We start from the raw sequence: 22,992 nt of genomic DNA, 5'->3' as shown, positions 1-22,992 counted from the left end.
CAAAATTGCAAGGAATGTCGCGCCAAAGGTAAGAACCTTCAAGTAATATCCGGAAAAAAACACTTCACTAGCCTAGACGCTGTAGTCGAACCGAATGAAGAAATCCAGTTCGATTTTGCCGGACCTTTTCCGGATGAAAATAATAAAGACGTGTACATCCTAGTTGGGGTAGATAGATTCTCAAGGTTCCCATCAGCAAAAGTGGTAGCAAATAACAAGGCAGATACAATCATTAAATTTATGCAAACTCATTTGTAAATCATGGTGTACCAAGAAATATTCTGTGTGACCAAGCCCAAGGGTTTCGAGCTAAAATTTTCATGATCTATTGTAAAAGCAAAAACATTAAACTAATAATTGCTCCAGTTGACGATCATCGCTCAATGGGTATAGTAGAAAGACTTATCAGAACTTTGAAAACTCGCCTCTCTAATATGAAGATAGATAAAAATAATTCAAATATAAACTAGTGTCAGACGTGGCAGAGTTAATCAAGACACTGCGTATTACCCCACACGCAACAACAAAAATTACGCCGTTTGAAGCACACTATGGGCGTAAACCAAACACCCCATTAAGTAATATCTGCACAACACCCAAAATCTCTAATCTCTCTTGGGAAAACACAAATTTTTTGTGTTTAGATGAAAAGATACTAACAAAACCTGCCCTCACGCCCGAAGCAATATGGAATAGAGACATAAACAGTGAGGACGAGCTGAGTGTGGTGTATCAAAGTAACTACCTCCCAGAACCAGACTTTGAACCAGCGGGACCATCAACACAGGCGATTCACAGTAAGACAGCGGGACCATCAAGTAGTAGTCAAACCAGTACACAACAGAAAAAGCAGGTGACACTTTCAGACACTGACGAGGATGAGGAGTTCGAACAAGCTCTGATGAAGAAATACCCAATAGGTGCGCATCTCCCACTTAGTAACATACCCTATGACTTACAAAAGGTTAAACGTTCTTTTCTCGCCGATAACCCGCAACATGATATAGCGAACATTAGAACAAGAAAACCAACTCGTTGGCTTACACGGCAAGAAAAACAACGGCTAGAAAGATCCCCTCTGGTTTTCCTAAAAGATCGTTTTAAAGGACCTCAGAACATCGTAGACCCAAAATTGGGTAAACGTATTGAACAAGTGGTAAGAAAATTGGGTACAATAACACGTAAAACAAAAAATCTGGGGGTATTCGGTGCACAATTTATAATAATCGAAAACGGATCAATTATTAATTACTCCCCGCACACTGCGTGGGTTCGGGGAGATGGAAAACAGCCGAGGGTAATAAGACATGACGTCCTGGCTTTTGTTCCAGATCCTCGAATTTACGGAAAAAATAGACCGGCGCAGCTAAAAGACTTTGTAGCATACAAACATTTACCAAGAGATAAACCCCGTATTTTAGCTGCAGGAGCCCAACACTCAAAACCAACCGGCCCAAAAGTCAAAAAACAGGCACCCAAGGAACAACATAACACGGCGGAGAAATCATCCACATCCGCAAGCCCTAAAAAAAGCCACCCAAAATTATTGAAGAACTCATCCGGCAAACGATGAACCGAAAAGCACTGGGACAACATATTATACATAAGGCAACATCGACAACGTCGAAAAAGCAGCCTCCAAAAAACCCACCAACGGCAACTAAAATTCTCAAATCTCCGAGTCGAAAAGGAAAGGGCAGTCCACAGAAAATACGCAGAGACAACACATACATTGAATTTGAATGTGACACGTCGATCTCATTATCATCGGACGATACTGTCAACCAGGAGATGACACAATCGCCACACATGCCCCCAGCCAAAAAGATTGACAGGAAAAACACGCCGCCACAGGAGAACTTACCAACCCGTAGGTCCACGAGGACCAAAACAAGTGCGTTTGCGAATAAGTTCGGAAATGCAATTCCAATTAATACAATTGCCAATGATACCACTGCGGACAACGAGGTTTGTCACATAATGATGCAACGTGGGAATAATCAAAATGGCGGATCAATGGTCCAGGCAACGGGCACGACTCACGAATCGTCGACAGATATCGATTGCATCGATATCAACGCAAATGACGAAACGCCAGAACAATTAAGGATTGAAAAAACCAATGACTGGACAGAGGGCTATCTCAATTCAATACGCGACACAGCCAGTCCAAAAGACGCACTGTGTATTCCGACAATGACGACCACAAACGCAATTCCACAACAGGATAACCCGAGTGATAAGTTTGTTACGTCGATAGCTACATCAAAACAATCCGGATCACCACAAAGCCCAAACCCACGAGCGATTAGTTCACGTTACGTCATTGATCGACCAACTGGTCAATGACGCAATGAAAATCCTAAAATCCATTTTGCCGACGAAAAATTCCATGACATTTCAACGAGAATGCGAGAGACAAGATCGCCCTAAATGCCCCATAAAATACACAAAAGCGGCGAAAAGCAGCGAATCAATAGCCCAACAAACAGCACAAACCTTGGCTGAAACCAACGCCCCCCCAGACGTCACCTCTACCAAGGGAGGATCAGGACAAAGAAAAGGAGAACATATGATGTGCTCATCATATAAAAGAAGGGGGAATGTTATTCGTACGGATATACTGGATATCCATTAGAACTCAGTATAACGAAACTCAGATATAACTTAGATTGTTTATAGTTCTAACGTTATGCAAACGTAATCATATAGATGTCTGATCTTAATTAAGTACCTATTGAACCTAACACCATATTCAATAATTATTTATGAGTCTCTGTCGCTCTCATGATTTCGAGGTCAGATTCGAATCAGACATAACATTATCGATTGAATTTAAGTTGGTAACAAACTCTTCTTAATTCCTATTTCTTTCACACATTATGTCTCAACTCAGATCTAACCTATATACTCCGAATCCGTGGGTATAACAAATGGTTTAATTTTTTTCTATTGTTTTTCGAAAATGTATGAAAACTGTATGACAAGCATTTTCTCCATACACTTGATGTATGGGTTTGTATGATAAAGATTTTTGTTTTGCGAGAGACGAGAATGCGAGAGACAAGATCGCCCTAAATGCCCCATAAAATACACAAAGGCGGCGAAAAGCAGCGAATCAATAGCCCAACAAACAGCACAAACCTTGGCTGAAACTAACGCCCCTAGACGTCACCTCTACCGAGGGAGGATCAGGACTAAGAAAAGGAGAACATATGATGTGCTCATCATATAAAAGAAGGGGGAATGTTATCCGTACGGATATACTGGATATCCATTAGAACTCAGTATAACGAAACTCAGATATAACTTAGATTGTTTATAGTTCTAACGTTATGCAAACGTAATCATATAGATGTCTGATCTAAATTAAGTACCTATTGAACCTAACACCATATTCAATAATTATTTATGAGTCTCTGTCGCTCTCATGATTTCGAGGTCAGATTCGAATCAGACATAACATTATCGATTGAATTTAAGTTGGTAACAATTTCTTCTTAATTCCTATTTCTTTCACACATTATGTCTCAACTCAGATCTAACCTATATACTCCGAATCCGTGGGTATAACAAATGGTTTAATTTTTTTCTATTGTTTTTCGAAAATGTTTGAAAACTGTATGACAAGCATTTTCTCCATACACTTGATGTATGGGTTTGTAAGATAAAGATTTTTGTTTTATGGAATTGTATGATAAGCATTTTCGGTGTATCGAGTTAACCCAGATCGTCAGAATGACCAAAAAGTCTTATCTCGGTTAACAACAGTAATCGAGCAGATCAAAAACTTCCCTAACTATATCGACGTTGCAATTATGGGTATTTTGCTACGGTTCTCAAAATACCTGTGGGCAGTGCCAGTCTTTGCTGGCAATCACAAATATCCTAACCAGAAAGTCGACGAGCTCCGCCAGCTCTTACAAATATCTTCTGTCAATTATTTCGACACGCCACTAAGACTGAGGAAAAGCTGCCATTACGCAGACGATGTGATTCATCTTACACAGGAGGGTACTCGAGAGTGTGCTTGTGCGGTCAAGGCAGCTCGAAAGAAGTTTTTTGGTAAATGTTTATTTAGCATGAAAACAACGTCTCTATTAACCAAAGCCTTACTGATATTAACAAGAAGATTACCGATAGTAGTAACAGCAACCTGCAAAAATGAGCTTATTTTAATTTTTGTTATTTAAGGCTTTCAAGGATGACGATGCTCCTGCATGATGAAATGAATGCTATTCAACTTAATCAAGAACAGTTCAAGAAAATGGCCTAAAGTTTCAAGTTACTTGTTTGTAATTACCCGGGTCGAGATCCCGCTCAAAGACCGCTCAAGATATGAGCGGTTTGAGCGGTTTTTCAGCAAGATTTGAGCGGTTTGGGCTGTTTGGACGGTTTTTTCGGAAAAACCGCTCAAACCGCTCAAATCTTGCTTGAAAAACCGCTCGAAAACCGCTCGAAAATCGCTCATTTCTTGCGGTGATTTTTGAGCGGTTTTTCAAGCAAGATTTGAGCGGTTTTTAAGCGGATTTTGAGCGATCTTATAAAGAAAACCGATTAAAATCAACAAAAAGGCCTCGAAAGGTAATGTGACCCCGGATTGACCTCCATGAACCGAAATTGCTTATCTTACATTTCCCCACACCGAAAATGCTTATCATACATTTGCCTGCATCACATGTATGGAAAAATGCTATTCATACCATTTTCATACAATTTCAAAATACCAATGAAAAAAGATTCAACCTAGTTTCCTCGGCTATTTGAACCGACAATGATGTTAACAATGAAAACAAGTGTTGATGAAAAATAACTGAGTTTGTTTTTTTTTTTTGAAAAGAAATGTTTATCCTACAATTTCCATTTAAGAAAAATGTTTATCATACAATTTCCATATATGAAAAAATGTTAATCCTGCAATTTTCATTTATGAAAAAACGCTCATCCTAGAGATTTTTAAACAATTTTCTGAGTCTATGAAACTGTAGGAAATTGTAGGATAACCCTAGTCGATCAAGTGAGGTTATCTTGCAAGATCTTGCAAGATTCTTGCAAAAGAGGGTTATCTTGCAAGAATCTTGAAAAAGGGAGGCTATCTTGCAAGAATCTTGCAAGAATCTTGCGAGATAACCATCCCAAAATTTCTGTCGAAAAACTTTAAAACAAAGAACAGGAACTAGGTGTAAGATCAAAAAATCAAAAGCTGTGTGTATGTATGCGTAGCTAAGATTGCTTCCTTCTTCCACGAACGCTACTTGGTTGTCTTCGCGTGTAAAGCTGTTTTTGCCCCAAAAAATTGTATCTTTAAAGATCTTGCAAAAAAGGTTATCTTTAAAGGAGGTTATCTTGCAAAATCTTGCAAGACCTTTTAAAGAGATGCATCCTCTCTAAAAGAATCTTGCAATTTTCTTGCAAGCTCTTGCAAGATAACCTCCCTTGATCGACTAGGGAGGCGTTTTATCATATATGGAAATTGCAGGATAAGCATTTTTGGTCAACCCACGCTAAGATGCAGTTGAAATTTGAAGCAAGATTTGAGCGGTTTGAGCGGTTTTTTTAGACAATTACGCTCAAAATCTTGCTTCAAAATGAGCGATTTGAGCGGTTTTTGAACGGTTTATCTAAAAAAAAGCGCTCAAAAACCGCGCAAGATTTGAACGGTTTTGAGCGGTTTATCTAAAAAAAAAACGAACGCTTTAAAACCGTGCAAGATTTGAACGTTTTTTTTTAAGATAAACCGCTCAAAAACCGCTCAAATCTTGCGCGGTTTTTGCGCGGTTTTTTTTTAGATAAACCGCTCAAAACCGTTCAAATCTTGCGCGGTTTTTGAGCGGTTTTTATTAGATAAACCGTTCAAAAACCGCTCAAACCGCTCATTTTGAAGCAAGATTTTGAGCGTAATTGTCTAAAAAAATTGCTCAAACCGCTCAAATCTTGCTTCAAATTAGGTGAAAAATCTCGACTCGGGATGGGTTAATCAAACTTAACATTTCTCCCAATTATCTTCCAACTTTACATCGTGCTTAAACTGAATTCTACAACGCATTGTTCGAAAAAAAACTAAGAAATTAAAGTTGAAATGATTTCATAGAGAAACAGGGACAATCATAGTAAAAATGATGACACTAATGATCCATGCGAATACAAAACGGTAATACAAGTGCCCAGTTGGCAAAACCATAAAATTTTTCGGGGACAATCTCTACCTCTGATTTTGGTGCAACTTTTTTGTCTCTGTATTCCCGGCTGAGGTGTTCGACTCTTGATTCGACCGACACGGTCGAACGCAGTCCGATTTTAGTCGCAAATTAAGACGGTCGAACGAACACCACAGTCGAACACAGTCGACTCATGAGTCAAACAGGGCCGATTCATGGGTGGAACAAAGTCGACTCATGAGTCGAACAGGGTCGAATCATGAGTCGAACAGGGTCGAAGCATGAGTCGAACAGGGTCTAATCGTGAGTCGAACAGAGTCGAATCATGAGTCGAATAGGGTCGAATCATGGTCGAATAGGGTCGACTCCTAAGTCGAACATGGTCGAAACATGAGTCAAACAGAGTCGAATCATGAGTGAACAGCGTCGAATCCTAAATCGAACAGGGTCGAAACATGAGTCGAACAGGGTCGAAGCATGAGTTAACAGCGTCGAATCGTTAGTCGAAAAGGGTCGAATCATGGGTCAAACAGGGTCAAATTATGGGCCGAGCGAGGTCAAACCATGAGTCAAACGGGGTTAAATTGTTAGTCGAAAGTGGTCAATCATGAATCTACTCAAACTCGCAACACTAGATACTTGACTTCATTTTTACGAAATTTAAATCACTCTGTTTCATTTTGATATTCTGCAAGCGAGATTTGATATTCTACTTCTCCTTCAGCCCCTATTGTAATATCAAGCGAGAGAAAGGGAAAAATAAATTGATCTGTGACTAACATGAGTGAAGGATTTGTCACTGGAAGGGTTGAACTCGCAGATGAAGTTGTGCGGCTCTGTGCAGTGAAAGTCCACGAACTCGAACCAGGGTCTGAAGTCATGAACAAGAGAGTTAAGTCCGGGGCGGCTTTCTCATACAGAACTTCGGATAAGGTTCACCGTCTATTCGTCACGCTATCTTAGTTTCGGCCAGATAGATTCGTGCAACTTCTTAGTCTAATACCGATCCTAATCTTACTCTTTATTTCCTAAACTCAATAGATCAAGTATGAACTGGTATTCTCGCGAGGTTAGAAGCAAGTAAGAGCAACTGTTTGCTAAGTTAAATTTATTCTTCTCTGGCTGAAACTATAAACAATTTCAGCCTTACAAATGTTTTAGTCATGGATCATGATTGGTTAGTTCTAAGTATTTTACAGTGATAGTTATCAATAATATAAATGGATATATTAAATACTTCTTTTGAATTGGTTCCACCGATCCGGGTTTAGGGAAGTTTTTTGTTTTGAGTTTGTTTGTTTGTTCGAGTGAAGGGTGTATGCAGAAAATTATTTATACTTCTTCGAGTAGATTCTTTGAAAAGAGTGAAGAGAAGAGTTACAGCTACTCGACCTTGTGAAAAATTTGTCTTCGTGAAGAAAAAAAGGATTGCGTATTTTGCAAGTGAGTTTGGAAATCTTGTCAAGATTGCAGATTGATACAGTGATGTGTCGGTTCTGTTAAGTAGAGCAAGACTACGTGCATTCTCAACCATTTATCAAATAATGAGATAGGGTTTGAGTTCTCTAAGTGAAGCGCCAAGTGGCATGGATCCGTTTTTCTGAGTTCAAAATTGAGTTAACCTACGCCTTCTTCAAAAAGTTCAGTTTTAGTTATGATCTTTGTTAGTTATTTTCGCAAATCTTTTTTTATATTTTTCGATTAAATTAAAGCGTTGCTCACACTGGAGCTACTCTCGTCAAAATAATGTGAGAGTTTTGTCTTAGGCGTAGATGTAGTGCGGTGGTTGAGGCAGCTATAGAGCATGCTCAGGATGTCCTTTACTGGTGAGTGACGCCAGTTGGAGTTTAATTTTACCGTCTCTTTGAGTAGAGTCTTCATTTGTGTATAAAATTTCTTTTGTTTTTGATCAGGTGTTTTCCTTTTTGTTTTCTTTTCGGTTGTTTCCTTTTCTTAAAAAGGGACTGTTTTTGAATTGTGTTATCTTTGAGTTTATCATAGCGTTTCATAAGACCTTAATAAAACTATAAAATAACGTTAAAAAGAATTTTTCATCAAGTTTAATCTGGGTTTAATCTGGTTTGGGTTCCTTGAGACTTTCCTGTAAATGTGATTGGTAAAGTGGTGTTATTACGCGGCGTTGGTTATTTAAGCTTTGCTTTAATTCGTCCTTCCAACTGGGTTAAGGGAAACTTGAAACGTGTGAAAGCGAGTTAATGTTGTTATTTACATCTTATTTGTCCAAGTAGAAAATCATTTATATTGGCAAGTTGCCTTGAATTGCGTGAAAAGAGTGCGTGAAATAGGGGCAAGTCAAGCGGAAGCGTAAGAATTACGAAATTTAGTATAGGTTAAAAAACTAGTTGTTATCTAAATATATCATTCATTAATAAATCAATACGTCGTATTGAGAATTTATAGCCTAATTATTTTGTTTCAAAGCTGCGACAAATTTTATTGCACTTTGTCAATTTAGAACTATGATTTAGCATTTGTAAGCAAAAGTTTCATAAAGCTTTGAAAAGTTTCAGTTTTGATTTGTTTGTTTACATTGCTTTCAGAGAAACTATGGTGAAATCCAAAAAAGAAAGGTGAGACACACGTGAAATTATGGTGAGTTGAACTTTGAAAAATAGATAGTGAAAATTATAAATTCATACTTACTGAGGGTCGGATTCCGAAACAAAATCTATTGGGGAAGTTAGTTTTTGTTGTTGTGAATGCGTTGACAGTTTTGCGAACATTCGAATGATAATTTTAGTAGGTGAAAAACGCCAAAAGACTTCAAGTGCGCGGATGATGTTGACTTCTTCACTAGTGGCACAAAATTCATGGTTAGTATTTAGTTTGTGATTAAATTTATTTAATGATATTTTATAAAAGGGAGGTTTCAATTGGTTGGATATACTAATAAGGGATGATAATGGGGCGGGAATCTTCAAGAATCAAGTTCTCCGTGAGGAGACAAAATATATAAAATTGGCGGACGCGATCATAATTTCGGAGGATGCGGTAAAATTTGTTTGATTTATAACAATACATGAAGTTAAGAAAACAGGGTAAGATTTATTTGGAATTATAAAATATGTGGTAGTGATGGGGTTTTTGGGATGGGAAGCGATTGAGAAAATGACGTTGGATGAGTCGGTAGTTTGTGTGGGTGTGTGTAAGCTTAGTTTTTAGCTTAAGTTCGAGCAGTTAATGTCACGCCTCTTAGGAATGAGGAAGTTAAAAGTTAGCTGGAAGTGGTCTAATTTGCGAAAACATGATTTGTAAGCTTTGGTGTTTTGAAGTGGATGGTCGATAATGTGATCAAAATTTTTATCAGTACTATTTAAATCAAATATGTAGTCCATTTTCATAAAAAAATGTTCGGTTACTTGGCAATTTATTGCGGGGTCTGTGTCTTATGGTGAAAAATTCATGAAGCGGGAGGCTGCGTGTTTATATTACATGATAGAAAACTTATTAGATTTGCGTGCAATGAAGCGGTTAAGTGTTTGTTAGACTCCAATCTTAGTTAATTGATTGACATGTATTGCAGTGGTGAGTTGGTGCTTGATAGTGTCACAAATTTCATTGTCATCGGTGTTTTTAAGTGGAGTTTATGTGTGGTTGGTAAAGTTATATAAATATATCCAGCAGAGTGTGAGGAGAACGGAAAAATTGTCGACATAGGTGTTACGTTGAGACTGGGCTTCTATTTTGTCAAATGCATATTGGGAGAAAAAAAAAGTTTTTGACTAAAAATTGTGGTGTGATAGTATGACGAGGATGGTTAGTTCGAACAAGACGGGGTTAAGTAAATATCTTGATGGGTTAATGGGATACTTTCTTTTCATGAGTATGGGTTGTACGCGAGTGGGAACGTTGCGGATGGATGATGTTGATGATTCTGAAGTGGAAGCGGAGTCGGTGAACTTATGGATCGTGTTTTGATGCTTAGTGTTGTGAATTTGTTGCTGGTTGTGTATGAAATCATCGAGATCATGCTCAAGTTGTTCATCAGTCATGCGTTGGGGTATCGGGGACATGACTAAAAAGAGGAGAAAAAATAGGAGTAGCGTCGGTGTGCGAAGAGCTGGACGTGGAGAGTACTATGGGTAGTAGGAGTAGGGTAGTTTTTGGGTTATTGGGACAAAGATTGAAAGTGAGATATTAGTAGGGCTTGGTTCGGAATCCAGAAGTTTGTCAGGTGTATTTATATTTTAAAACACCCAAACCTTACGAATCATATTTAAGCAAATTTGATCACTTCCAGTAAATTTTATTTTCCTCATTCCTAAGGAGCGTGGCATTAACACGGAGTCATACTAAAAACCAAGCTTACATACACCCACACAAACTTAACTCAGGACAGGCTTAATTAAATCGGAGCGGGGGTCAAAAACACTGTATTGAATCATCAGAGTGCATATGAGGTGAGGTAGATGAAAAGGTATAAAAAAGGGCTGAAAAGGTAAGGTCTGAGTTGGGTATGAGAGAGAATTGTCGTTAGAGGTGGGAGGGATTAGAAAAATCACGATTCAGTGATATAACCTGGCGAATCATCGTGAGCTAAAAAGATAGTTTTTTTGAGAACGAAAATGTATATTATATGATTGTCCTTTTATTTGTTCGTATGTTTGTTGTATGCGTGATGCTAAGGAGAATGTGATTCTATAAATTTGTGTACTTATCATAGATTACGAATCTGTTTTTTTTTGTGTAAAGGTGATGACTCTGAGTGTATAGAAATTGTATTGTCTTGTGGAGTATCAGTTGTGTTTGCTTTTGTTGATACCTTTTTTTTGTTCGCTAGCTTGCGCATCTGAAATTTTTTTTATTAATTGATATGGAGAAAGTTTCAACAAAACCTACGCCAGCTTGTCTATCTATTGGTGTGTGTGTGTGTGTGTGTGTGTGTGTGTGTGTGTTGTACATGGGCTAACTATTCCTTTTTGGTATCAAAACGAAAGTTCTGAGAAACTAAAGATTGCGTATATCTTTCTAGGATAAATTGGGGCCATCCTGGAAATGCGAGGAGTTCATTTTTTCTGTGTAAGAAAATAAATTAGTGAGAAATCTTATGGGTGTTATTTTCCACCGCTGAGATAAATATAGTTTTTGATTTCTTTAAAATATCCACTGTAATTTTTTTATAGATATCGGCGAAACTGGGTGTTTCAGCTAGTTTTCGAAGATTTTGATCTATAGGTTATCCATGGTGTCCAATTGGTGTCCAATTTTGTGGGGAATTCTTCAATTTCTGATTTAGAGTAAATTCTTTGAATTAAAAATCTGTAATAGGGTTCCGAGCTATAGCGCGAAAGGTTTCCGGTAAAAACTTTTTTTAAAGATGGCACTAAGGCAGGGTAATTTGTCAGACGATTTTACTTATATTCGTTTGGACTGATTTTTACTAGATTGCGGCTGTATTCTCATCAACATGAGACAGCGGTATCCCAAAAATATGTTCTTTGTGATAGTGTATCTACAAAATGAAATTTATACTTGTAAATTAATGATGTTCTTTGGATACATCTCTTCTTTTAGAATTCATATAGTGGTGAGGCTTTTTTAATACACGAAGAAAATGAAAGGATGTTTTTTTTGTCGTCAAAAACATTTGAGCGATAACCTGAAAGTAGATATCCTGCATAGGATATTTTTAAAACGGCAAATGCTAAAGATTGTAATATTTATGTTCGTTCTAGTTCACATAAGTGACGTTGAGATCAGATAGTGATTTTTCTTGAACAATTTTACTGATAAGGTAGTCAAGCTTCATATCAAGTTGAGCATCATAATGGATTGCACCGAAGTGCTGTCACGATGCTCTGGTAGGAGTTTTTATCCAGTGTTTACCTTGTTTTGCATAATGTGACTGGTATGAAAAGTTTTTTCATCCTTTCTCTTTTGATCTGGATGGGATATGGGGTTTATGAGTTAATTTTATTTTCATATCAAATCTTTTGTCAAATTCAACGAGAGTTTCTGAGTGCATATGTTGCCCTGATGCGAGTTGTGGGGTTGCAATATCTTTGATCCTTTTTACAAGATAAGCCGGTTCCTTGATATTATAATGTGAAATCTTTTGAATCGCATACTAAATGAACTTGTTCAATTTATTCAAATTGGATTTTTCAATCGAAGAACAATATTTCCTGATATACTGAGTTTTCGTTATTGAGTTTCCAATTCCATGGGTCATTTGTTCCGAAATGAGAAAGTGTTTCTGGCTATGATGGTGAAGTTGTTTCTGGGGCAATATCGTTTGGTTCGTTAACAAGGTTTGGTTCGCCATGAAAAAAAGGTATAGCTCGTCCAATATGGGAGCCCAAGTGAAAAGGTGGGGGGAAAGTTAAATGGGTTTTCTCTTATTTGTTCAGAAATGGGTATTGAACCTAGGTAATCGTAAGGATTTTTTTGGTGTATTTTGTTATGATGTTGAACTCACAGGTGGAGCGGTGCTTTGTTTTATATTGCTTGATAGATCAAGAAGAGTTGATGTTGGTGATGAAGGTAAGTTCAATTGGACTCGTTGTGCTGTTAGTGTCCTATTTCAACGAGGGTGAAATTTTTGTCGGTCGATTGTGGTAGTTCGGTTTTGATTTGCACCTTGGTGTCTTGTTCGTTTTAGATCTTGTTGTATTGATGATGGATGTTATTTGATGGTTCGTGCTGTGGTTCGCTTAGGGTTGCGTAACGATTGGCTGATGTTAAGGCTTCTGACAATGGTGTATGTTTTGCTTCAAAGGTATATAAGTTTTCTGCGAAGGATATAAGTAAATGTTTGAGGCTGATTTCAATGACTTTTTGTAGGTGTTGACTGGAAGTTTTCGGATGGCTTGTTATATGGGGATCTTTTTAGTGGGGTTGGGTCAAAAATTTTGTGAGTGAAATTTTCAAAATCACGAAAACCATCTGCAAGAAAAATTTTTAGTTGAATGATTGATAAAAATGCAATTATTGCTTTCTTAAGACATTTATGCAGGGTTAAGATAAAAAGGCTATGAAAGTTGGAAAACTGACAAAAACAATCACAAGGGTTTTTTTATTTAGTAGATTTTGTCACAATTAGAAAAAAGTTTATTTCTAGTTAAGTTGTCGACGGTATGGGAAAGAGAAATGTAGATTCGGAGTAGGGAATAAAAAGTTACAAATTGTTAAATAAAAAACTATGAAAGTGATTATTAAAAGTTTCAATAAAAATCGAATGGTAGAAAAGTTCGAAAATTTGGCGTATTGGCTAAAGTTTGTTTGTGAGTTAAAAAAAGTGTTTAAAAAAGTTGTGAAACTGAGTTTAGAGTGAGCATTTAAAAATTGGTTTGCTTTCTGAACTATTTTTTTTATTTTCTTCCCATTTATATCGAGTGAGATCAACTTGTTTTCTCATTTTTGACAAGTGGGTTGGGATAAAGAGATTTTGGTGAGGGGAAGTCTGGAGCTTTTGGTATAAAGTTGCTAATTCCTGCTTTCATTTACGGGTCTTTGAGGATTATCTTGTCTTTTAGGCTGATGAATCTAATGATTTTTTTTTTATTTTAGGCATCTTTATTTTTTTCCTGGGAATTTACGTACTGTGGTTCGCTTAGGGGTGCGTAACGATTGGCTGATGTTAATGCTTCTGACAATGGACATACTTCGCTTCAAAGGTATATAAATTTTTCTGCGAAGGATATAAGTAAATGTTTGAGGCTGATTTCAATGACTTATTGTAGGTTTTGACTGGAAGTTTTTGCGTGCTAAATGATTTTATTCAATTTATTCGAATTGGAATTTCCAATCAAAGAAAAACATTTCCTGATATCCTGAAATTTCGGTGTTGAGTTTTCACTTCGATGGGTCGTTTAATCCGAAATGAGAAAGTGTTTCTGGCTATGATGATGAAGTTGTGTCTGGGTAAATATCGTTTGGTTCCTTGACAAGGTTTGGATTGCCATGAGTATATGTATAGCTCATCCAATGTGGGAGCCTAAGTGAAGAGGTGGGAGACGGTTAAATGAGTTTTCTCTGATTTGTTCAGAAGTGGGTATTGAACCTAGGTAATCGTAAGGAATATTTTTGTGGATTTTGTTATGACGCTGAACTCACAGGTGGAACGGTGTTTTATATTGCTTGACAGATCAAGAAGAGTTTACGTTGGTGATGAGAGTATGTTGAATTGGACTCGTGGTGTTGTTAGTGTCCTAATTTGTCGAGGGTGAAATTTTTGTCGGTCGATTGTGGTAGTTCGGTTTTGATTTGGACCATGGTATCTTGTTCGATTTTGGACTTGTTGTATTGATGGTGCATGTTATATGATGTTTCGTACTGTGTTCCGCTTAGGGGTGCGTAACGATTGGCTGATGTTAATGCTTCTGACAATGGTGTATGAATTGCTTCAAAGGTATATAAGTTTTCTGCGAAGGATATAGGTAAATTTTTGAGGCTGATTTTGAGGACTTATTGTAGTTTTTGACTGGAAGTTTTCGGATGGCTTGGTATATGGGTAAGTTTTTAGTGGGGTTGGGTCAAAAATTTTGTCAGTAAAATTTTCAAAAGCTTGAAAATAATCTTCAAGAAAAATTTTTAGTTGAATGATTGATAAAAAATGCAATTATTGCTTTGTTAAGACATTTATGCAGGGTTAAGATAAAATAGGCTATTAAAATTAGAAAACTGACGAAAACTATCACAAGGGATTTTTTATTTAGTACATTTTTGTCACATGTAGGAAAAACTTTTTTTCTAGTTAGGTTGTCGATAGTATGGGAAAGAGAAAATAGGTTCGGATTGGGGAAAAAAATTACAAATTGGTTTATAAAAATTATGAAAGTGATTAGGAATATTTCAAATAAATATCAATTGGTACAAAAGTTCGAAAATTTAGCGTATTGGGCAAAGTTTGTATGAAAGTTAAAAAAAGTGTTTTAAAAATTTGTGAATTTAGAGTGAGCATTCAAAAGTTGGTTTGCTTTCCAAACTATATTATGATTTTCCCCATTTATATCGAGTGAGGTCAAATTGTTTTCTCATTTTCGACAAATGAGTGGGATATGAAGAGATTTTTGTGAGGGGAAAACTGTAGTTTTTGGTATAAAGTGCTTAATTCTTGCTTTCATTCACGGGTCTTTGTGGATTATCTTGTCTTTTAGGCTGATCAATCTAATGATTTTTTGTTTTAGGCTTCTTTATTATTTTTTTCCAGGGAATTTACGTACTGTGGTTCGCTTAGGGTGCGTAACGATTGGGTGATGTCAATTCCTCTGACAATGGTGTATGTTTTGCTTCAAAGGTATATAAGTTTTCTGCGAAGGATATAAGTAAATGTTTGAGGCTGATTTCAATGACATATTGTAGGTATTGACTGGAAGTTTTCGGATGGCTTGGTATATGGGGAAATCGTTAGTGGGGTTGGGTCAAAAGTTTTGTCAGTAAAATTTTCAAAAGCTTGAAAAAATATTCAAGAAAAATTTTTTGTTGAATGATTGATAAAAAATGCAATTATTGCTTTCTTAAGACATTTATGCAGGGTTGAGATAAAATAGGCTAGTTTTATTCTAGTTTTATTTTCACTTCGATGGGTCGTTTATTCCGAAATGAGAAAGTGTTTCTGGCTATGATGATGAAGTTGTGTCTGGGGAAATATCGTTTGGTTCGTTAACAAGGTTTGGTTCGCCTTGAATATATGTATAGCTCATCCAATATGGGAGCCTAAATGAAGAGGTGGGGGGGGGAGGAAGGTTAAATGGATTTTCTCTTGTTTGTTCAGAAGTGGGTATTGAACCTAGGTAATCGTAAAGAATATTTTTTTGTATTTTGTTATCATGTTGAACTCACAGGTGGAGCGGTGCTTTATTTTCTATTGCTTGATAGATCAAGAAGAGTTGATGTTGTTGATGAGAATATGTTGAATTGGACTCGTGCTGTTGTTAGCGTCCTATTTCGTCGTCATTAATTGTTATCGGTCGATTGTGGTATTTCGGATTTGATTTGGACCTTGGTGTCTTGTTCGACTTAGGTCTTGTTGTATTGATGGTGGATGTTATATGATGTTTTGTACTGTGGTTCGCTTAGGGGTGCGTAACGATTGGCTGATGTTAATACTTCTGACAATGGTGTATGGTTTGCTTCAAAGATATATAAGTTTTCTGCGAATGATATAAGTAAATGTTTGAGGCTGATTTCAATGACTTTTTGTAGGTGTTGACTGGGAGTTTTCGGATGGCTTGGTATATGGTGAATTTTCAGTGGGGTTGGGTCAAAATTTTGTCAGTGAATTTTTCAAAACCTTGAAAATAACCTTCAAGAAAAATTTTTAGTTGAATGATTGATAAAAATCGCAATTATTGCTTTCTTAAGACATTTATGCAGGGTTAAGATAAAAAAAGGAAATAAAATTAGAAAATTGACGAAAACTATCACAAGGGCTGTTTTACTTAGTAGATTTTGTCACAATTAGAAAAACTTTTTTTTCTAGTTAGGTTGTCGACGGTATGGGAAAGAGAAATGTAGGTTCGGAGAAGGGAATAAAAAATTACAAACTGTTTAATAAAAACTATGAAAGTGATTATTAAAAATTTCAATAAAAATCGAATGGTAGAAAATTTCGAAACTTTGGCGTATTGGGTAAAGGTTGTATGAAAGTTAAAAAAGTGGTTAAAGAACTTGTGAAACTGAGTTTTGAGTGAGCATTCAAAAATTGGTTTGCTTTCCGAACTATTTTATAATTTTGTTCCCATCTGTATTGAGTGAAATCAATTTGTTGTCTAATTTTCGACAAGTGGGTTGGATATGAAGAGATTTTGGTAAGGGGAAGTCTGGAGTTTTTGACATAAAGTTGCTAATTCTTGCTTTCATTTGAGGGTCTTTGTAAATTATCTTGTCTTTTAGGCTGATCAACCTAATGATTTTTTATTTTAGGCTTCTTTGTTATTTTTTCTGGGGAATTTACGAACTGTGGTTCGCTTAGGGGTGCGTAGCGATTAATGCCTCTGACAATCTTAATGATCTTAATGCCTCTGACAATGCATTTAAATTTTCTGCGAAGGATATAGGTAAATTTTTGAGGCTGATTTCAAGGACTTTTTGTTGTTGTTGACTGGAAGTTTTCGGATGGCTTGGTATATGGGGAAATTTTTAGTGGGGTTGGGTCAAAAGTTTTGTCAGTAAAATTTTCAAAAGCTTGAAAAAAAATATTCAAGAAAAATTTTTAGTTGAATGATTGATAAAAATTGCAATTATTTTTTGATAAGACAATTATGCAGGGTTAAGCTAAAATAAGCTACTAAAACTCGAAAACTAACAAAAACTATCACAAGGGATTTTTTTTGTACATTTTTGCCACATTTAGGATTTTTTTTTCTTCTAGTTAGGTTGTCGACAGTATGGGAAAGAGAAAATAGGTTCGGAGTGGGGAAAAAATTACAAATTGGTTTATAAAAACTATGCAAGTGATTAGTAATATTTTAAATAAATATCGGTTGGAAGAAAAGTTCGAAAATTTAGCGTATTGGGCAAAGTTTGCATGAAATTTAAAAAAGTGTTTTAAGAATTTGTGAAACTTAACTTAGAGTGAGCATTCGAAAATTGATTTGCTTTCCGAACTATTTTTTGTTTTCTTCCCATTTATATCGATTGAGACCAATTTTTTTTCTCATTTTTGACAAATGGGTTGAATCTTAAGAGATTTTGGTGAGGAGAGGTTTAGAGTTTTTGGTATAAAGTTGCTAATTCTTGCTTTCATTTACGAGTCTTTGTGGATTATTTTGTTTTTTAGGTTGATCAACCTAATGATTTTTTTTATTTTAGGCTTCTTTTTAATTTTTTTTCTGGGAGTTTACGTGAAGTAAGTGTATTCAAAAGTTTTGGTTTTTGTATTGGTTGATAGAAGGGGGTTGTAACTTTTATATGATCTTAATTTAGGTTGTCAAACATAAGGGTACTGCTTATTTTTGACCTGGAGGTCTCTGAGTTATAGTTAAAGTTTTAGTTCAAAATGGAGCTATGTCGCTTAGAAAAAAGTAGTGTTATGGATGAAGAGTGAGATATTTACAATTGATAGAATTGCTTAATTTTTGAATAATTGTTTCTGATTAATTCTGATGATTTTTTTTCTGATAAATCGAAATTATTCAGTGAGTGTTTTAATCAATTAGAGGTTGCTGAACTTCTGCTTTCTTCACTCTCTTAGACTGAGGGATGAAAAATTATAATCTTTTCGTGTTTGATTTTGGAGTCGAGTTGATTGGCGTGATTTTTCTTTTGGTGTATTTCGTCTTGTTAGTTACGATTCTTTGTTTTGTGGGGAGAAGTTTAGAGTGATTTTTTGGTATGATTTTCTTTTTTTTATTTGATGACTGTGGTAGTACGTTCGCAAATCAAGTATTTAGGTTCACTGCTTTCTTGAGATGTTTCAAGAAGGTGTAATCCAGTAAAAATATATAATAAAATTGGCTCGCAAAATTTCTTCGTTGCTCGCAAAGATTTCTTTGTTAAGTTATTTCGTTTCTGTTTTGGTCAATTGTTTGCGTGTTGCATCTGTGGGTTCTTTTTTGTATAATAAAAATTGGAATACATACAAATGATCCTATTTTGAAATCTCAAGCTGGTGTAAAGCATGAAATTTTTTGAAGCTGGACGTTTTGTCTTTGTATTAGTTTTTTTTGCAAGTTTCCTTGTGTGTTTTATTTTTTTTAAATCCATTAGGTTTGGGTACCGGAAGCAAATTTTAAACTTTGTGGGTGATGAAAATGATCTCCATCATGAATATGGGGTGGTAAATTGAAACGAATTGGGGCTTTGGTTGAATGAAAGTGTGCTGTGAAGATTAATGGATTGCAAGACTTTGGTTTAAGAGCATTTCATACGGTGATAGTCCAATTGTTGTTGTAACTTGAGAGTTATAAGCTAGTGGGAATTTCTTTACGTCTGTTGACCAATCAGTATATTTTTTATCATGTTCGTTAAATTATACATATGAGGTCTTCTTCTAACAAACAGTTGATGCATCCAATTAGACTGACTATCCATGAAGCATGTGAGATTCTACGTTTGCGTTTTACATTATAAAAATGACATATTGTGATTTTTTCCTTATTATTAAATTCTGTTTTGTTGTCTGTAACAAGGATTTCGGGTAATCCAAAATTTGCTATCCAATGTTCATGAGGTTATCTGAATTCATACATAAGCATTAGAGCGTAGCGTAGCGTTTAGAGCCACGTAATCTGTAAATTCGTATACAATTACCATAATGAATGAATTTTTTTGGAGTGTTGTGAAATAGGGCCTTTTGTATCAAACGAGATTTTGTGGCTAAAAGATAAGCTTTGACCTTTAAAGTTTTGTTTCTCTGCAATTGTCTTCGACATGGAAAGTATTCATTCAGCTGACAGGTGATACAGTCATTGCAAAATACTTTAACCCTTATTGATGCGTTTGGAAAGTAACAATTTTGTGTAAAATTATGATATGTTTTCCTCTGATTGAATGATTCCTTTTGTACTTAGGTAGTGTGATTCTTGGAATGCTATTCAAATGAAGTACTGTTCTTTTGTATCTGTGTAATGATATTCTAAAATGTCGGTCTTTTCATCAGTTGTGGCGTTGCTAATTTTTCGAAAAAATCTGGGTAACTCTTTGTTTCCTAAAGAAGTGATATCGGCTTTTTCGTGCTTAATTTTTTGTTTATGCCAAGATTTCATTTTGTGTTTTACAGGTTCAATATTTTGCTACACTTTGAGCAGGTCAATTCTCAGGTTAACTGTGCATGGTAAGAAAATATTTTGAGTTTTTTGACATGATAAAAGAAAATTTTGTGATTTATTGCAGTGATTTATTGCAGTGTTGGGTTTGCTAGTGTGTTCTTAATTGTGTTTTGTTCTTTATTCGTGAGGAACAATGTATGGGATTAAAAACGTTTTTTTTTCCAAACATTCCTACCTGATTATGGTTTTTTGGCAATCTCAATAGAGTGGAACTGATTTGAGTGAAAGAAAAAAGATGAATGTATTTTACCGACATCAGAGTTTGATGTTGCATATAATATGGGACAATTTATCAAAAATCTGCTAGCTTTTCAAATTCTTACTGATTCATTTCAGAGTGTTGAAAGTTAAACTTTTAAAAATGTTGCCGTTGGTAAATACTCTTGTTCAATTGTGCTTTTGGACTTTTCAAACGCGGTTTTGAAATAAAGTTTTCTGCAGAAAAATCTGTGTTTCATTTTGATGCATTAGTAAAATTTATAAATGAGAATTCTTCGATTAATACTGTAGATTGACAAATTTATAAACGTTTTTAAACTTTGTTAACTCTGTATGATTTTTCTTGAGTAGAATAAAACATTGCATTGGTTTCGCAAAATTCTAGTAATCCTAGAGTAAGTGTGGTTTTGCATGGAGAGTTGTTGTATACATATAATGCGAATATGTCTGTATTTGGATTTTTTGCATAATTTTTGAATGAGAATAATACTCCAAAGAATTTATGAATTGGTTTGAGCACAAAGTCAGACATATATAACTGTTGTGTGTTTTGATCGTTAATATTTTAGTGAACTTGGTTGGTTGAGAAATCCTGTTGGTTGTAGATAGGGTAAAATTTTAAAAAGAACGGAATTTGTTTATTGAAGCTTTGAAAAAAGTTGAAAACTCTTGTTTGTCTTTGTACATTTATCTTAAATTTCTAATTTACTATTTAAAATAACAATTTATTGTAAGCAACTAGTAAAAATGGTTTAATTTTTACATTACACTTAATATCTGTGACATTAAATGGTTTTGATAGAAGTTTATTTTGTTCGATTGTTCATGTTGGTATGAGAGTTAATTGGAGTTTTCAAAAACTGTTAACGTGAGCCTTGTGCTGTGGCTAGTTTGATTAACGTCTTGGAAAACGGGAGTTTGGGATAAAATAAATGGATTTCATTCAATGCCTAAAAACTGATTCTGTGTGATTCTACTCTTGAGTCTAATAAAAAATCTGTTTCAAGGTCTTATGATTGAACATTTTTTGTTTTTTTTTGGGCGTAGTAAAAAAAGTGGGATTGACCAAATTTTTTCCACAAGGTGGGGGTGTTTTTGGTGTCGTATTGTCAACAACATGTGGCAGATGTTTTTTTTGATTGATTCATCAAAACTTTATTCGTTGAAACTTGAGTTAGCATAATTATTTTGATAAAGATCAGAGTTAATTCATTTTGATTACTTTCAAATTTGTGTTCTTCTTTAAAAAAATTAATGACAAAAGTTTTTTGTTTGCACTTCCATCTTCTGTGGTTTCAAAGTGTATGTGATAAATATGCAATTCTAAAGTTTTCGTGTTATCTATTCCTAATGGCCCTGGAGTTGTATTATTTGTAGTTTGTATTTGATCTATCTATCTTTGATGCTTAGGTGTACTGCTTCATTAATTATGATTGCTTTCTTAAGACATTTATGCAGGGTTAAGATAAAATAGGCTATTAAAATTAGAAAATTGACAAAAACTATTAAAAGGGCTTTTTTATTTAGTAGATTTTGTCACATTTAGAAAAAACTTTTTTCTAGTTAGGTTGTCGACAGAATGGGAAAGAGAAAATAGGTTTGGAGTGGGGAAAAATTACAAATTGGTTTAAAAAAACTATGAAAGTGATTAGTAATATTTTAAATAGATATCGGTTGGTAGAAAAGTTCGAAACTTTGGCGTATTGGGTAAAGGTTGTATGAAAGTGAAAAAAGTGATTACAGAACTTGTGAAACTGAGTTTAGAGTGAGCATTCAAAAATTGGTTTGCTTTCCGAACTATTTTATAATTTTGTTCCCATTTGTTTTGAGTGAGATCAATTTGTTGTCTCATTTTCGACAAGTGGGTTGGATATGAAGAGATTTTGGTGAGGGGAAGTCTGGAGTTTTTGACATAAAAAAGCTAATTCTTGCTTTCATTTACGGGTCTTTGTAGATTATCTTGTCTTTTAGGCTGATCAACCTAATGATTTTTTATTTTAGGCTTCTTTATTATTTTTTCTAGGGAATTTACGTACTTTGGTTCGCTTAGGGGTGCGTAGCGATTGGCTGATGTGAATGTCTCTGACAATGCTGTATGTTTTGCTTCAAAGGTATATAAGTTTTCTGCGAAGGATATAGGTAAGTTTTTGAGGCTGATTTCAATGACTTATTGCAGTTGTTGACTGGAAGTTTTCGGATGGCTTGGTGTATGGGGAATTTTTTAGTGGGGTTGGGTCAAAAATTTTGTCAGTAAAATTTTCAAAAGCTTGAAAAAAATATTCAAGAAAAGTTTTTAGTTGATTAATTGATAAAAATGCAATTATTGCTTTCTTAAGACATTTACGCAGAGTTTAGATAAAATAGGCTATTAAAATTAGAAAACTGACGAAAACTATCACAAGGGTTTTTTTTATTTAGTACATTTTTGTCACATTTAGGAAAAAATTTTTCTCTAGTTAGGTTGTCAACAGTATGGGAAAGAGAAAATAGGTTCGGAGTGGGGAAAAATTACAAATTGGTTTATAAAAACTATGAAAGTGATTAGTAATATTTTAAATAAATATCAGTTGGTAGAAAAATTCGAAAAGTTAGCGTATTGGGCAAAGTTTGTATGAAAATTAAAAAAGTGTTTTAAGATTTTGTGAAACTGAGTTTAGAGTGAGCATTCAAAAATTGATTTGCTTCCCGAACTATTTTTTGTTTTCTTCCCATTTATATCGATTGAGATCAATTTTTTTTCTTATTTTTGACAAGTAGGGTGAATCTGAAGAGATTTTAGTGAGGAGAAGTCTAGAGTTTTTGGTATAAAATTGCTAATTCTTGCTTTCATTAACGGATCTTTGTGGTAGTACGTTCGTAAATCAAGTATTTAGCTTCACTGC

At 35.2% G+C, this 22,992-nt stretch overlaps 1 protein-coding gene across 2 annotated transcripts in view; it reads right to left on the bottom strand.

The window, feature by feature from the left end:
* Window positions 1–22,992, bottom strand: part of LOC134845841 (uncharacterized) — a 93,284-nt gene that overhangs the window by 29,473 nt on the left and 40,819 nt on the right. For both annotated transcript variants that reach the window (XM_063862937.1, XM_063862936.1), the window contains one exon: window positions 6,939–7,029. In XM_063862937.1, the coding sequence (XP_063719007.1) occupies window positions 6,939–7,029 (91 nt within the window). The remainder of the gene's footprint in view (window positions 1–6,938; window positions 7,030–22,992) is intronic.

The sequence above is a fragment of the Symsagittifera roscoffensis genome, chromosome 5, assembly GCF_963678635.1.
Source record: "Symsagittifera roscoffensis chromosome 5, txSymRosc1.1, whole genome shotgun sequence".
Taxonomy (NCBI): Eukaryota; Metazoa; Xenacoelomorpha; order Acoela; family Convolutidae; genus Symsagittifera; species Symsagittifera roscoffensis.
Note: the sequence above shows the minus strand (reverse complement) of the source record. Positions and strands in the feature narration are given on the sequence as shown.